At 40.7% G+C, this 16,208-nt stretch overlaps 1 protein-coding gene across 2 annotated transcripts in view; it reads left to right on the plus strand.

The window, feature by feature from the left end:
• Positions 1 to 1,863: 1,863 nt before the first annotated feature.
• Mcr (macroglobulin complement-related) overlaps positions 1,864 to 16,208 on the plus strand; it is an 89,339-nt gene continuing 74,994 nt past the window's right edge. For both annotated transcript variants that reach the window (XM_087348447.1, XM_087348448.1), the window contains exon 1: positions 1,864 to 2,142. In XM_087348447.1, coding sequence (XP_087204573.1) covers positions 2,111 to 2,142 — 32 coding nt within the window. In that variant the 5' untranslated portion in view covers positions 1,864 to 2,110. The remainder of the gene's footprint in view (positions 2,143 to 16,208) is intronic.

Below are 16,208 nucleotides of genomic sequence, written 5' to 3' on the forward strand. Positions count from 1 at the left end.
ATAATGTAAGAAGTCTGTAGGATCACATTATGCATATGAGTTGCTATTTTTATGAATACATAAAATTTGTTATAATATTGTGACAGTAGGGCACTCGCATTCGACCAGTCACAAACATTTTGCAGGACATGGGTGTCCCTTTTGGCAGTTAGAGGTTAATTTATTTGAAAGCATCACATGGTACTAACAAACGGCATAAACGATTTACTGGTGAATTGAAGATGTAGTTTTTCTGTTGCAGAAACTTGGAAAGGTGTGGCTATTTCGATTTATGATGTGCCATGGCCAAGGCAGTGACTTGAATTTAATCATGTGTAACTTGTTACCTTGTAAGATTTGAGGTTTTCACAGCAGTGAGTATGAAGATTTCTGTCTTCTGGGTTGTTGCGCTGTGTAGTCTGGTCGATGTTTACCAACGTTTCAGAGGTCATACTGCCTCCGTCATCAGAGTATGAAGATTTCTGTCTTCTGGGTTGTTGCGCCGTGTAGTCTGGTCGATGTTAACCAACGTTTCAGAGGTCATACTGCCTTTATCATCAGAGTATGAAGATTTCTGCCTTCTGGGTTGTTGCGCTGTGTAGTCTGGTTGATGCTAACCAACATTTCAGAGGTCATACTGTCTCCATCATCAGGGCGATGATGATGGAGACAGTATGACCTCTGAAATGTTGGTTAGCATCAACCAGACTACACAGCGCAACAACCCAGAAGACAGAAATGTTGCTACCCTTGTTCTCATACGTATAACAGTGGAGATTTGAATCTCATTGCTGCTGGCACTGAAGACTTGGGGATCAGGGCAACTAGGGACAGTCTACCCCTTTCCCCTCCTTTGGTAACTTGTCACTGCCACTGCACCCATATCAGTTACTATCAGCATATCGACTGCTGTAGCTTAAGGGAGGAAAAGGTTGTAAATTTGGAATGCTCCTTGGGAAGCATGTGTGAGATGCGTGAAGCTAAGTTATCTGGTCAGTCTTACGCTGCCAGTTAGGGAATGGAAAGATGAAGTGTATCCCTCTTTTCAGTGTAGACACATACATATATTGAAATACAGTAAACTCCCAATTATCCTTGCTAATGAAGTGGAGAAGGTGCACAAATATTTAAAAAACACAGGAAATCAAAAATATTTTGGTGCATTCACAGAACGTCTCATGGCAGTACAAATTTCACTGTCATGCTCCCAACTCATTTCTTCCCTTTCTGTATCACGACAGCATTGACAATGTTTGTCTGTCTGTCTTGTGCAGGTGTGCTGCATGTCTTAATGTTATTACATTTTTCAAATGATGATGGTGAAGGCATAAGCACTTCTGAAACGGCCAGTTTCTAACAGAGTATATCTTATTACATCCCAGATGTCGCTCGTGTTCATACTTGTTGCCATGAGAACCTGAAATCTCACTCAACTTATTTTACATGAAAGCGTGAGTTGTTAATTGGCACTGGATTGAAAACTTTTGGATGAAGTTTACAGGTCTTAATGGTCATTTTATATTATCCTTGAAAGGGGCAAAGGATTTCATTCTAGCTTTTGTATCCACACCGGCTCTGGCGCCCATCCATTCTCCTGCCCAATGGAGTTTAAAAGAACCTCGGCAGGTGACACGTGTTATTTCCGAGAGATATTGTTCTTATAGGTACAATGCCTCTATCGTATTTTGCCAGTCACATATATCATAACTACACGTTTAATTGATTACTCCTATTCATTTTTTAAGGCAATATCGTGGTTACAAAATTGGCAGTGCGTATAAATTTTCAGTTTTTTGTAGTGGCAGGTATACAATTTAGTGTCGAGCGCTGCCGCTACGTATTATAGTTACAAATTGTCGTACTAGATGTCGGTAGGTATCGGCAAATCCATGTCAAACAAGAACGAAGCGGTAAACGAGTGCTACGCCTCTGTATATGTGTGTGTTGAAATATTTTGAGTTGTTGTTCTGGAGCTGGAAAGGATCTAGTCTACGGTAACGGTAATGCAATGGAGATGAGATTAGGGTAATTGCTGAAAGTGATGTGTGTGGTGTTTAATTGTGAAACTGCTTTATGAAACCTAACAAGAACATTCAAGTTTCTGGTGTTGTGCATAACTTGAAGACGTAAGATGCAATGGTATAACAGGACGCTGGACTACAGGTAACCAACTACAAACTTGGGCGTCGACCTCAGTGGTCGTGCACCCGCTTGTTCTGTTAAACTTGTACAACGTACGATAAGCATGTAACAAATCTAAAATAAGATTTTGGCCACTCAGTTGTAGCTTAGGTCTGTTTGCCATGGCGTATTTTCGGTGCTTGCAAGGGCGTGGGTTTAAGAATGCTTGGAGGGGTTATGAACGATTGCGTTCTTCACTGTGATTCATTTCGCGACACAGTCGTTTCGTTATTTACCTTCATATTTATAATTTTTGAATTGAGGACCAGTTTTTTAATACCGAGTATGATATAAACATTATTTTCCATTTGCAGATATTTGTGTGCGTTCCCGGAGATTTTAACGCCTGAGATTCTCATCAGTCTTGAACCTTTTCATGATCAAACGTGGATTTATCATTTTTGTTTTTTGGATTTGAATCTGGCAATGATTTTATGGCGTGATATGTTCACATCATTTGTACATTTGCGGCTTTTGATCAATCATATTTGTTAATTATATAAGTGACTTCAGAATAGAGCTTTGCAAATTTAGGTTTCGCTTGCAACTATGCAGCGTAGATACATTATGCGTTAATGCGAGAGACTATGATGTGGATCTATGTTAATGACAAAAACTTGCCTGTGAAAGGAAACATTTTAAGTTACTTTGACATTTTAAAATTGAGTAGTTGCTGTTAACATAAAGTAATTAATTACAATTTGTTGTTGATGGTAGTTTGGAAGCTAGGATTTCGTAATATTTTACAGAGTAGAAGACAGAGGATACATAATTTTACATAAGAAGCGTTATATAAACTTGAAAACATTTTCCTTCACCTCGTATGTAATGGCTATTAGAATTCATTGTTAACAATTGCGTATGTCTGGCCAAGTAGTTAAATTAGTCTACAGTGCTGCATTTTACAACTAATTTACAAAACATAAAGATTTTGACACTATTTTTTTCTGTTTTAAGACGTGTTATGCATGATTTTAAAGTAGCCGTTATAACTACAACCGACCAGATAATCACTAGTCACTTATTCCCTAATGTAATTTATTTCACATGAAACTGTTCGGCCCCCAAAGCGCACAGCCGTACTTTTCCGTTCCATGTTTGCAGCTACTGGATGCCATATTCCTGCTAATTGACATTCCACCCAGCAAATTTAACACCTCCTCTCGTAAGTTGGGAGCGTCGTCTAGTTTTTGTACCAGGGAAGGTAATTTTCTTTTCCGTATTAGGACATGCGTGGAAATGTGAATTAAGTGACATTATGATAGGTTCATTGATTTAATATAAATAAAGTTACGTTATTCTGGATCTAGTAGGCGTGTGATAAAACAACCTTGAAAAGTGTAGACTGTGTGCTGAAGGGGCCCAAGTGCATCAACACAGTATTGAAAGTTACTTCAGCCGTTCACTAAATGAAACTTGCTATTTCAGTTTGTCATTTAGATTTCTTGTAATTCCGATGCAGTAGTTTTAGTAATTAGACGTTCTGCAGAGCAGTACTGAACGAGATGTCGTCTCAGCAGCGTGTCGAAGTATTATTTGGAAGGTTGGCGAACGTTAAAACACGGGGCAGGCCTACACATACTCCTTATTTTTTGTGCGAGGCGATTACCGGGCGATTGTTGAAGCCTGCCCCTATTTCATTCCACTTTGACGGTTTGCTTATTGCGCTTTTGTTACACCAGTTGTTTATTGACAAGGTTTTAAAAAGTATTTCAGTTGGTATCTCGAACTACCGCAAACTTTCTTCCAGTTCCGGCTGAAGCTTGAACATCATTGAATTAAACACGTGAATGTCACAACGAAATATTATACTACTTGTCATTACTGCTGATTTGCAGCGATTCCTTGTAGAGGGAAAACAGTTTTTTGTTGTAACCCCTAAATGCTCCGTTTGGAAAATATAGTACGGCAACAAACACTGCGGAGAATCCGCAACATTTAAAACTCTTTCAAATGAATGATCCATTTTTACAATCTTACTTGGGGAGCCGACCACATTGCCAGTTAAATATGCTTGAAAATTCTGTAATTGAAATTGATAATTAATTCCTTTGTACACTTGGCGTACAATATGCAAATAACACTTAAAAGACATTAGTCCGTACCTCAAAGAAAACATGGCATGTCGCCATTACACGGACCAGTTTTGTTGATGATCAGGGAAATGTTATCTGTTTGCACCGACTCTGTGGGCAAAACTTCTACTGAACGAAAACGAAGGTGGGACATGTTATTACTGTTCGGCTTTAAATTGTTACTAGGACGAGAGCCGTTAAAAACGTCGCGGAAGCGAGGTGGTTAGTAGTGGCACTGCGCACGCAGAAGTCGGTCCGAGTGACGTCACCCATGCTTCTTTCTAGTTATAGTTCAGAGTCCAGTATACAAGAAAGACAGATAACATCATTCGCGTTTTGGTCGTGGACTCCATCCATTGTAAGTTGCTCGTGTTCTTTGGCACCATTCCACGGAGACAAAGATGAAAACAATTCTGCCCTCTCGAGAATTGAACCCTTGTCGCCAGGTCTGTATGGAATGACTTGCTGAACCGTCCTGACTGCACGCAAGAAAGGCACACATACACAGAACTGTTTTGTTTAAAAATGCAAATTACTTGCCGTACCTTTTCGGCAAAGAAATTATCAGATGCTTACATGTACAGATGACGTTTGATGACGACACGGGAAGAATTATTATACGTGAGAGTAAGTCTTTGTGACGTAGCGGCTAGGAAGTCACGTGCTGCTCTACTAGCAGACCGAAAAACGTAATGCGTGTTGTATTTTGATACAAACGTTACTAGTAACACTTCACAACGCTGGAAGTTATGAAATAGGAACAAAAATAAATGAATAACGATAGAACGAACAGCGGCGCAGCGGGAAGCAACAAAGATGTGTGAGAAATATCGTTGTACGAAAGACTAATGTTTTACGCTTAGGAATACGAGTGTTGCGCATGCGCACATCACTTTATTACCGGGCCGTCTACATTGCATGCGTTTACTAAACTCTCGTGTGCAGTAGGAACTAGGTCGTGGCCGGTAAGAAGGCAGTGGTGATGGGTCGGACTAATTTGTTGGTCGGAGCTAATTCATTCAAGTTCGTTTCAGTAGAGAAGTCATTCATAGAAAGTCGTTACGTGATTCCTCATTTCCACACAACTCCAGGATTTAGTTTGTACTCTGATGAAGCCAACTCCATCCATTTACCATCCTCACAGACCACCTTCCTAAGATCCATCTTGATATTATTCCCATCTCCTTTCTGGTCTGCCCAGTGGTTATTTTCCAGAAGGATTCCCAACCAAAATTTTGTATGCACCTCTTGTCTCTCCCGGCCCATCAGAGCATCCTATGCTAAGTGACCTGTACAATTCACGCAGCTCCTCGTTATGCTTTTTTCTAAATTGCCCTCTTATTTAATCCCTCCTAAGTCAAAATATCATCCTGAACACTCTGTTTTCAAACACTTGTAATTTACGTTTCTTCCTTCAAGGTAAGAGACCATGTTTCACAACCATACAAGACAATAGGCAAAATTATTGTTTTATATATTCTGTTCTTTAGTGTTTTGGATAGAAAACGAGATGATAACAGTTTTTGAATTACATAAAAACAAGCGTCTCCCGAATTTATTCTACTCTTAATTTCATCATGGACCCCATTTCTATTTGATACTGTTATTCCGAGATAATTAAATTTTGAAACTTTTTTAAACGATATGTTACTTATAATTATGTTCCGCCGTTGTTGCTAATGTTGATCCCGTATTACGCCCATGTATTTAGTATTGTCTGCATTAACTTCCTTGGTAGCCTGTAGGAGACTTTCTGCATTCTTGGTTAAGGTACCCACACCATCCCCCAGCAAATTGACATCATCAGCACGGGCAAATACCTGGTGCAGACCATTCAATTCGAGCCCTTCCTGATGACACGCTCTAGAGCAAAATTAAAAAGCATTGGGGACAAAGCATCACCCTGTTTTAGGTCATTGTGCACTGGAAATGGATCCGAGAGAAAGTTACCTACACGAACTCTCCTTGTCGGTTCCTTTGTAATGGTCGTATACATTCCGGTCAGTTCTCTTGTGCGAACTGTGACTCTTGGTTTCTGACACATGGCTTTTCTCCCCTTGTATCTGGAGGAGCGATGTGGAATTACTACACGGTCTCCTCATTGCCTCCAATAAGGGAGAGGTCAGATGGTCAAGGCTTCCAATCTCTCACTACGTTCCAGAGTTCACTGTTGTAGTAGGCGTATGTTCATTCACAGGATTAAAACAACGCGATTTGTGTTTGCTCTACTTGTCATTTGTCGCCTATAACACGTGGAAACTTAGGGCGTCGTTAGCAGCCGAGTTCTGTTTTCGGGCGGGAGGTAGGCCGCCCTGATTGAAGTGGATTTCCTCTGACTGGCTGGAAAAGTAGCTTAAAATGATTTATTTCTTTCACATCCGTACGAATTCACAATGAGTATGAGAAGGTTAAAATTTCAGGCCAGCCATGCAACTAATTTCATGAAACAAGACTTTAAGAAGCTGATTCTGGCTTTCACGGACAAGAAGTTCTTTGCCTCGTGTCGAACCGGAGGTCCGTTGCTTTGTTAATATAAGAACCCGCTGTTGGTCCCGATTCTGAGTCAGTTGAACCCAGTGTAATTCTTACTTCGTCACGTCCCGTGTAATTTTATCGTTCCGTTATGCCTAGTTCTCTCCAGGGTTTTTCGGCTGAAAGTTTTGGGCATTTCTCAAGCTCGCCACATACTGTCCACAGAACACGAGAAAAACCCTGCTGGGGGAAGTCGTTTCTGTTGCGGTGCGGGGGGAATGTTTACTGCCTGGCGGACTAGAGGGCTGCTATTGGTGGGAAGTGTGATACGTCAGAGTTTTACGCTACTACACAGACTGAAAACATCAAGCAGTTAAGAGTAGCGTGTAGTGAGCGCACCTCTAATGTGTTCTGCGGGTGTTGTGATAATATTCTAGATTAAATCGCTGTGCCACTGTGAGGTAATCTTAAAGCTGTATCCATCAGAACACATGAAAGATTGTTGTCTGTTGTTCGTTCAGTGGTTGTGGAACGAATGCTTTTAGGATGGGTCGTCACTCACCGCGAATTCTTGCGCATGCGCGTTTATCGAATTCGTAGCAGGGATTTTATCCTGGTCTGTGGACTGTACCTTGCCCGTCACATCGTTCTTGATTTAATCGTCCGTACAGTATCTCTTTCTCTGTCCCTCTGGGAATGACGGCTGGAAGTTTGAAACAGACAATGTCCTCTATGCAAATCATTTCCAACTGACTGTTCTTTATTGTATGGAATTACGTAATCTTTAGAGTTAGTACGTCGTCCTTTCATGCCTGATGTAAGAACGATTATGTACCGCGGAACTAACAGCTTGTTGGTTCGGGCGAAGTGGGGCTGGAAAAGATTACCCACGAACAACTCGGTCGACGTGGACGGGAATTGAACACAGGCTACGTTAACATCAGCCATCTATTTGGTTTGCCACAACAAAGCCCGGAGAGTCAGCAGCCTCGAAGCGATTTTGCATGGACACGTGATCTGCGTGTGAGCGAGCGAGAGAGAGAATATATATATATATGCTGTTTTCATGTTCCTTTGATGTATTTCTTTCCTTGCCATTGCGTCTATTTTCCTATTTCACTGGAAGGGAATCATCGATTAGTTTCCGGGTTTTCGACTCCATCTCAAGTAGATTTCCATGTGCTGTAACGTGGCTTGGAGGAAGCCGTGGTAAGTGATGAATCACACTTTGTATTTAAATTCTGAATATCTCAGCCTGTCGCTGTCTGTTCCCCTGCGCGATGCTGTCGACCGCTCTTCCAACTTCGCTGTTCTCAGACCTTGTGGTGATCTAGGGTTTGAGAGCGGACGAATATGTTGGAGATATTCCTTATTGCGTTTTCCTCCTTTTCCCCATCTGTGACAGCCTAAACTTTGTGGGTGTGGGGAAGACGAGTTCTCTACCACGATCTGTATTACTTATTTATTTTTTCATTCATTCACGTGACTCGAACGTTCGCCTTTGAGCTGCAATCGTAGCAGGGCTTGGTGTATATGGATCGATGTTCCAACCTCAACCTTCAATCCGTGTCACAGCACAATTCGCATTTTGCTGCTAGGAGTGTCGAGGTGTCGACGATGCGAAGCTTAACGTTTTCCGACGCACGGGCCGATAGAGCAACAGTGCTTTTTCTGAGGACTGGTACCCCCCCCCCCCCATCTGCCTTATATTGTACAGTGTGAATCGAAATAGTCTACGAATATAATTACTTCTTAAGGTAGTATATTGTGAGTTAAGTTAATATTTTAATATTTTCCGTCAAATCACAATTTATTAATAAGATGATAAAATATAAAATATTTAAAATATAATTTCACGTTCCGCATCGAATGATCGATTTACAAAAACGTTCCAATTTGTAAATCGATCATTCGATGCGGAACGTGAAATGATATTTTAAATATTTTATATTTTATCATCTTATTAAAAAATTGTGATTTGACGGAAAATATTAAAATATAATTACTTCTGTCACGTCTAAACTTATTTATTTATAATGCTGTGTATAAAGTTAAAAGATGATGTGTTATTAACCGAAATGGGTATTGAATGTTCGTAATTGAAAATTTTTTCGGCGGCGTGTGAAATTATTTAAATTTAAATTTTTTTTTTACAGTTTTGCTGAAAACTGAGAAACTCGAGAAAAGTCACATGTTGCATGTAAAAACGGGGTTATCTTTATTTTATCTGATGTTAGGAGGTTTTACGTTTACATGTACGTGTACATAAGACCAATAAATGACTCGCCACCGGCCAAATATCTTAAGACTAACGATTAATCGAGTGGAGGGAGGAATTGAGGTCGATCCTTTTTATTATCCTTTCGTGATATTTTGCAGTCATTTGTACCAGCACTTCAGAATCGGTTAGTGTCATTCGGAGAGAATTTCTGAAGCTATCCAGACCTATCCTCTAATTTCCTTGTTGTCAAGAGATTATCTGCGCAAATTCCAACCACACCTTCACTCTACGACGTGCATGGTTTTTGGAACAGGTTGATCAGTGGGATGTATTGACGCGAAACGATGGTGTTTGCCGACAGTCTGCAGGCACAGTCGACAAAGTGTTTGCAAACAGCGACAGAGGGTGGAGTGAAAAAGTGTCAGGGGTGGCCGAGAAAGATTTGGCTTGTTATTGACGACTGTTGAGTGAGAGGTCAGAGGTTGGGAAGCAATTTTAGACGGATGATATATTTTTTTAAGTCACTGCCAGTCGATTCATCAAACACAGGGTGTTCGGAGAAATTCTCTTCAGTATAAAACGAAACATTTACTTACAAAAAAGGGTATTGGAAATGTCCTCTAATTTGTGAGCACTACTCTCAGTGCTACCAACATGGACAAAAATTAACTATGTTTCCAATCTCTGCTTGTTGTAGATTTTGGGCTGCTTGTCTGCTGCACAGAACTTTTTTTTTAAGTTGCTTATTTCCTCTAGTGACATTTTACTATCAACTCGAAAGAAATAAATGCAAAACGCAATATTGGTATATTTTTTAGAGCAAATCTTCTCTCCTCTACGACCGCATTCACATTCTTCGTCAACGTCGTCCGTGGATTACGATGACCCTCCCTAGGTCGAGTCTTTTCAAATATCTCCCCCCCGCAAGGCTTCATCTGTTACTCGCCCATTCATTCCATAAGGGGTCTGTCGTGGAGCGTGGATTTTGATTTTCACTGACTGGCACATCTCTGCTCACGATTGAAGGGCATTATGTCAACCCATTTCTTTCCGGACCAGACAATTATAGAACCCAAATTATTCGTACTAAAATTACGAAAGAGGAACAAAATATACAAAAGAATAATTTTGCCTGTTGTTTTGTATGGGTGCGAAACATGGTCTCTCACTCAGAGGGAGGAACACAGATTGCAGGTGTTTGAGAATCGGGTGTTGAGGAGAATATATGGGCCTATGGGAGAAGACGATGGGGCATGGAGAAAACTGCATAATGACGAACTTAAAAATCTGTACTCCTTCCCCAGTATTGTCAGGGTGATTAAGTCGAGAAGAATGAGATTGGCGGGGCATGTAGCGCGCATGGATGGGACAAGGTGTGCACCGGGTATTGGTTGGGAAGCCTGAGGGGAAGAGATCACTGGGGAGACCTAGACGTAGATGGGAGGATAATGTCAGGCGGGATATATGGGAGATAGGAGTTGAAGGAGACTGGATTTTGTTGGCCTAGGACAGGGTCAGGTGGGGAGGGCTTTGGTTAATTCGGTGATGAACCTTCGGGTTACGTAAGCCATCTGGTTGGTTGGGTCCACTATTTGGGAAGCCTGAGGGGAAGAGACCGCTGGGGAGACCTAGACGTAGATGGGAGGATAATCTCAGGCGGGATCTATGGGAGATAGGAGTTGAAGGAGACTGGATTTTGTTGGCCCAGGACAGGGTCAGGTGGAGGGCTTTGGTTAATTCGGTGATGAACCTTCGGGTTACGTAAGCCATCTAGTTAGTCAGGGATGTACTGTAGTAGACAAACAGTTTATGTAACGGCTGGAATATTCTTATGCGTTTTGTAGCAGATCTCAGATATTTTCATTGATTCTTACGAGACAATTGTGTTCGACTTATGCGGTTTCACCCTCTGAGACCTTTTTTTATTTTATTTGGAATGGAACATAACTGTGCGATTTCTGTCGTTGAGATACAACAAATGTTCAGTGGCATTTTTATAGATATACACAACTCTCAATTTACGAACGTAATTCGTTCCATGAAACATTTTCTAAAGGTGTAAATTGATAAATCAATAATGAAAATTCCATTCATTTCAGTGAAAAGAAAGAATAAAAGAACACGCAGATTTATGCGATCATAAAAATAAAGCCACTGTTATATTTTATGATTTTATTACACATTTAAGCACGTAAAGTACTACTGAAGAGTTAGATCAAAAGTTTACATCATACAGCAGTTAATATAGTTACAGTATGGCCGTAAGGACTTACGTAAACTAGAATAAACAATTGTTTTATTAACATCTTAATTGCTGTAGTGAAACAATCAAAGAATCAACGATAAGAAATGAATTTGCTGCTGAGGGAATAGCGTTTTTCATGCGTTGAGCGTATTGCTGTGCTCCTAGGCGTTCCACGTTTACGAAACGGGCGCTCGGATCTCGGAAGAAAACTTTTATCTTCGTTGAAGCGAAAATATTGTTCGCAAAGTGAATAATACGTATACACAGTAAAGTGTCCTGTAGTTTGACCTGGTTTTTGTGGTGTGAACGGAGGAGACAGGTTAAGACGCAACGGGTAATTGGTTTCCGACGTGGAAACTGGATCCACTGCTTCATCCTCAGTAAATTTTACAGCCATTTTCGTGTTGTAAAGGATAGAAATTGAAATTGGGCTTGGGTTTGGTAGTGTAGTGTGTGTTGTATGCGCATAAAATTAGATATTAATTTGAAATTTTGTACGCTAAGAGATTATAAGTGATCGGAAAGTTTCTAGACTGCGCGTATAAAAACCCGTACACTTATCTCAGGTATTAAATTCATCCATCACCCTCGAAGTAGTTCCCCTGGGAGTGAACACAACGATCCCATCGCCGCTGCCAAGCCTGGAAGCATCCCTGGAAATCTTTCTTTGTCAGCCTGTCAAGCACCATCTGCGATTCTGCCTGAATCTCTTCTATCGTCTCAAATCTCCTTCCCTTTAGCTGAATTTCCATCTTTGGGAAGAGGAAACCTTAGAAAGGAAATTGGGGTCGGTTCTTGCAAGATCTTTGAGCTCCTGACAAACGAGAAGTCGATTCTGCTTCTGGTCCTCAGACAGGATGCGTCGCATGTGGAGTTCTTCCTTTAGAATCAGCTGACAGGTCCCATAGCCTATCCCAACAATGTCGCACAAGTCGTTGATGGTACGACGTCGATCTGCGTAACATTTTCGGGCGTTGTGCTCGAAGATGGTCGTCCAGAACGCTCGTCATCATCGACAGAGGTTCTGCCATTTTTAAAACGTGAATGCCACACAAAAGTTTGTGCACGACCCATTGCGGACTCCCCAAATGCTTGCTTTAGCATTTTATAGGTTTCCGTAGCCGTTTTGGCGAGTCTTTGGCAAAATTTGATGCACACGCCATTCCGAAATCGCAGGAGGGTCGGTGTAATGCACTACCAAAACGCCCGTAACTAAGAAACAAATGCTAATTCGATGATGCCGGCTGGCACACTGATTCACTATGAATGTAGGCCGCACCCCCTAGCGGCAGAAGCTCGTACTACATCCGGTTCGCCCTCTATTGACACAGTCTTGAAACTTTCCGATTGCACCTCGTACGTAGAATTGGATCTGCTCATTTGTCCATCAGGAACAGAGTCCGACAGTGACCACTTTGACCGTACTTTCAAACCCCCTTTTTGCTGTTTTGTTACGTCAAATTTCAGAGATTTATCCTTTTCTATGCTGCGACTGGCATATTCATAGATTAGTGTTAAAATTTCAGACATTATTACAAGGAAAGTTGGGCTAATGGGGTTGAAGAAGGGGGTTGCAGATTGCGGGGGGGGGATGCAACGCAATTAGATGTTGACATCTGTGCGCGGAGGGTGAATGCAGAGTGACAGTGTCAGGTTCACAGTTCAGGGTCTTGTTACTTTGTATTTTACGGGGAAAGAAATGGGTTTGTAGCATCCTGATGTTATCTGAAGAGGAAATTATTGCGTTTACAGGTTTGTGAAACATACCTTGGCCATTTTATCTCATCTTTGTACTGCCTTGTTTATCCGAATTTAACTCTTTCATGTTATTCGTCATGTGCATGTAGTCGCTATACCCTGGTGGTGGTCACTGTGTAAAAATGAGTTTTATTTTACATTCACGCTCTGGTCGGTTCCCATTGGATTGGGTGGTGTGGATGTGGTGGCGGAAATCGAACTCCTGTCGTCCAGCTTGCAGTAAATAATGAGTTATCCCTGCTCCTGGTGACGTGAGTTCTATGGATTTTTATGTAACATCTGTTCTGTGCAAATGTATTGAACAGAATGCCATCCTGCCTCAATGTTTATTTCAGGCGGCTGTATTTGGACTTCAATCTTTAATTACACATTGTCTTATTTCCCGTTTCTACTTTAATTAGAGATACCACACAATTTCGTCTTATTCAACTCGGTTATGTAGCGTGAAATGCGATTTGGTAGTCCGATACATTAGCAGGACACAGGAAGTATTCGTAATCGCTTGTTAACAAGTACGAAAACACTCATACTTGACGTAAATAAAGTGTTCCAAAGGATTAGACATTGAAGATTTTAAAACACTTGTCGTGGTGGGTCCGCCATCTTAGAATGAAATTAGATTGTGCAGCCGCCATGTTATTTTACATCTTCGCCGTCGAGTCACCATGGTTTGTACTCGTGGACTGTGACCACATCCGAGAAGTTAATGGCCGCTCAGATAGCATAAAAATGTCATTCCTTTTATGGAGTCCGAAGATTCAGTGTCTACAAGAACCCCCCAGTGTTCCCTACAGTGTCCACCCTGCGTACCTTACTTACTTCTTATACAATATTTGTGTGTTATCCTCTCGTCTTATCACTTCAGGATTTATGCCAGAATTGTGCTTGGTTTCGAAATTATCAGATCATGATACATGTCTCACCTATCTCATCTTTGTGATATTTGTGTCGTCTGATTTGTGCTGTCGATGTGATTGGTTGTCCGCTGCAGCCTCTGGGATGGCGACTTAAGTTTCCTTGGTGCTTCATTGGTTTACTAAGTCCACGTTTTTCGATATCACCTTCCTGTTTTAAAAAAACCTTTGACAGATGTTTTTAAATGTACAAGCCGAAGGATGATGCCGATCACCACATCTCACTGCATTTCTTCTGAATTCCCTAGAAATGAATGCAATATCGAGATTATCTTGGTTAGTGCACTTCGCCTTTAGCGATGAAATCTCCCGAACCCAGATACGCACTACACAGAACTGCATGAGTGCTAGAGGGTAATTAAGATCGTATGAAGAGAAACGGTGTTCATGAGGCGTGTCTGTCCTCTGTGTTGAACATTATCTGCGCGAATATTCAGTTGGACATCGTTTAAGCCGTCTCTAATTCGATTATAATTCTAGCGTACTAAGTACGCCGAGTTCCGTATGAAAATGAGGTAACGTTTGATAATTTCAAGAGAACTCATCTTAAAAGAAACTTATTTGGCTTTTATTAATATATGCCCCGTTTGACATTGCATAATTTATTCAAGGATTACTAGCATTTAAAATGTGTTTTAATTAGGACAGATTGTGAGTGGACCGGACTTTATTAGGGCCGGAATAAAAGGAAGTTGGGGTAAACATCGGGCAAGGGGCTGATTTGGGCCAAGTGATCCTATGGCCGGGAAGGGCGACGTTCTAAAATGTCGGCCATTTATACTGAAAATCACGTGGCCTGGGTCTTAGGGCCCCTTAAACAAACCTGGCCCACTTTGGATCGCTACCATTTGGTGTTAAGTAACAGAAGAACGGGGCCTTTAACATGAAATTGGCAGGAAACAAATATCAAATCGCTTTCGTGAAACGTGTCGGAATGTTTGGGAATGTCCGAAATTAGGTAAGATGTTTGCCAGAGCTGCAAGATTTTACTCTAGACGCGTCCGGGGGGGGGGAGATGATGTTCATTTCTAAGCGTCGTTATATCCGCCACGCCTTAGCAAAAGTGTGGGCTGAATATTGCAAAAGCAAAGGGTCGAGCCCTCTGAGCGGAGTGTTGCAGAAGTTTAAAATTTGATTGATGAAGCTTCGTAAGTTAATTTTCTGCTTCCTTCAGCTCCCCATTCTTTTTGTTTTCTTTAATTACCAGACTCTTCCCCTCATGGCACGTGCCCCATGTGTGCAGGGTACTCTCGTTCACACTGCAAACTGAGCAGCGGCGCAGGTCGCGTATTGTGGGCTTCCTCGTTCTGGGTTTAAAGCAAGACGACGGTCGGCTCTTTAATTGCGGTTCAATGATTGCCACGTGCTGAGGTTTAAACCAATCAGCTTCGGTCTTCTAGACCTAGTGGTATTCAACCTGGGGGTACGCGAAGACATCTTAGGGGGTACGTGAAGACATTTTAGGGGGTACGTGAAATTTAAAAAAAATATTATTTTATGATAAACACTGAATAATCAGTAATGTAATTTATTTAATTTATTTTAGATGTAGATTATATACTATATATAACTTGAATTATACACCAACAACTTTGGGGGTACAAAGTTGAAGAGAAATTATATCTGGGGGTACGCGAAGACATCTTAGGGGGTACGTGAAATTTAAAAAAATATTATTTTATGATAAACACTGAATAATCAGTAATGTAATTTATTTAATTTATTTTAAATGCAGATTATATACTATATATAACTTGAATTATACACCAACAACTTTGGGGGTACAAAGTTGAAGAGAAATTATATCTGGGGGTACGCGAAGACATCTTAGGGGGTACGTGAAATTTAAAAAAATATTATTTTATGATAAACACTGAATAATCAGTAATGTAATTTATTTAATTTATTTTAAATGCAGATTATATACTATATATAACTTGAATTATACACCAACAACTTTGGGGGTACAAAGTTGAAGAGAAATTATATCTGGGGGTACGCGAAGACATCTTAGGGGGTACGTGAAATTTAAAAAAATATTATTTTATGATAAACACTGAATAATCAGTAATGTAATTTATTTAATTTATTTTAGATGTAGATTATATACTATGTATAACTTGAATTATACACCAACAACTTTGGGGGTACAAAGTTAAAGAGAAATTATATCTGGGGGTACGCGAACAAAAAAGGTTGAATACCACTGGTCTAGACCAGTGGTATTCAACCTGGGGTACCCGTACCCCCGGGGGTACGCGAAGACATCTTAGGGGGTACGTGAAATTTAATTCTTTTTAAATAAACACTGAATAATCAGTAATGTAATTTATTTAATTTATTTTAGATGTAGATTATATACT

Source organism: Zootermopsis nevadensis, unplaced genomic scaffold (assembly GCF_977971745.1).
Source record: "Zootermopsis nevadensis isolate Lab colony 2312 unplaced genomic scaffold, Znev_1.0 Znev_ptg000013l, whole genome shotgun sequence".
NCBI lineage: Eukaryota > Metazoa > Arthropoda > Insecta > Blattodea > Termopsidae > Zootermopsis > Zootermopsis nevadensis.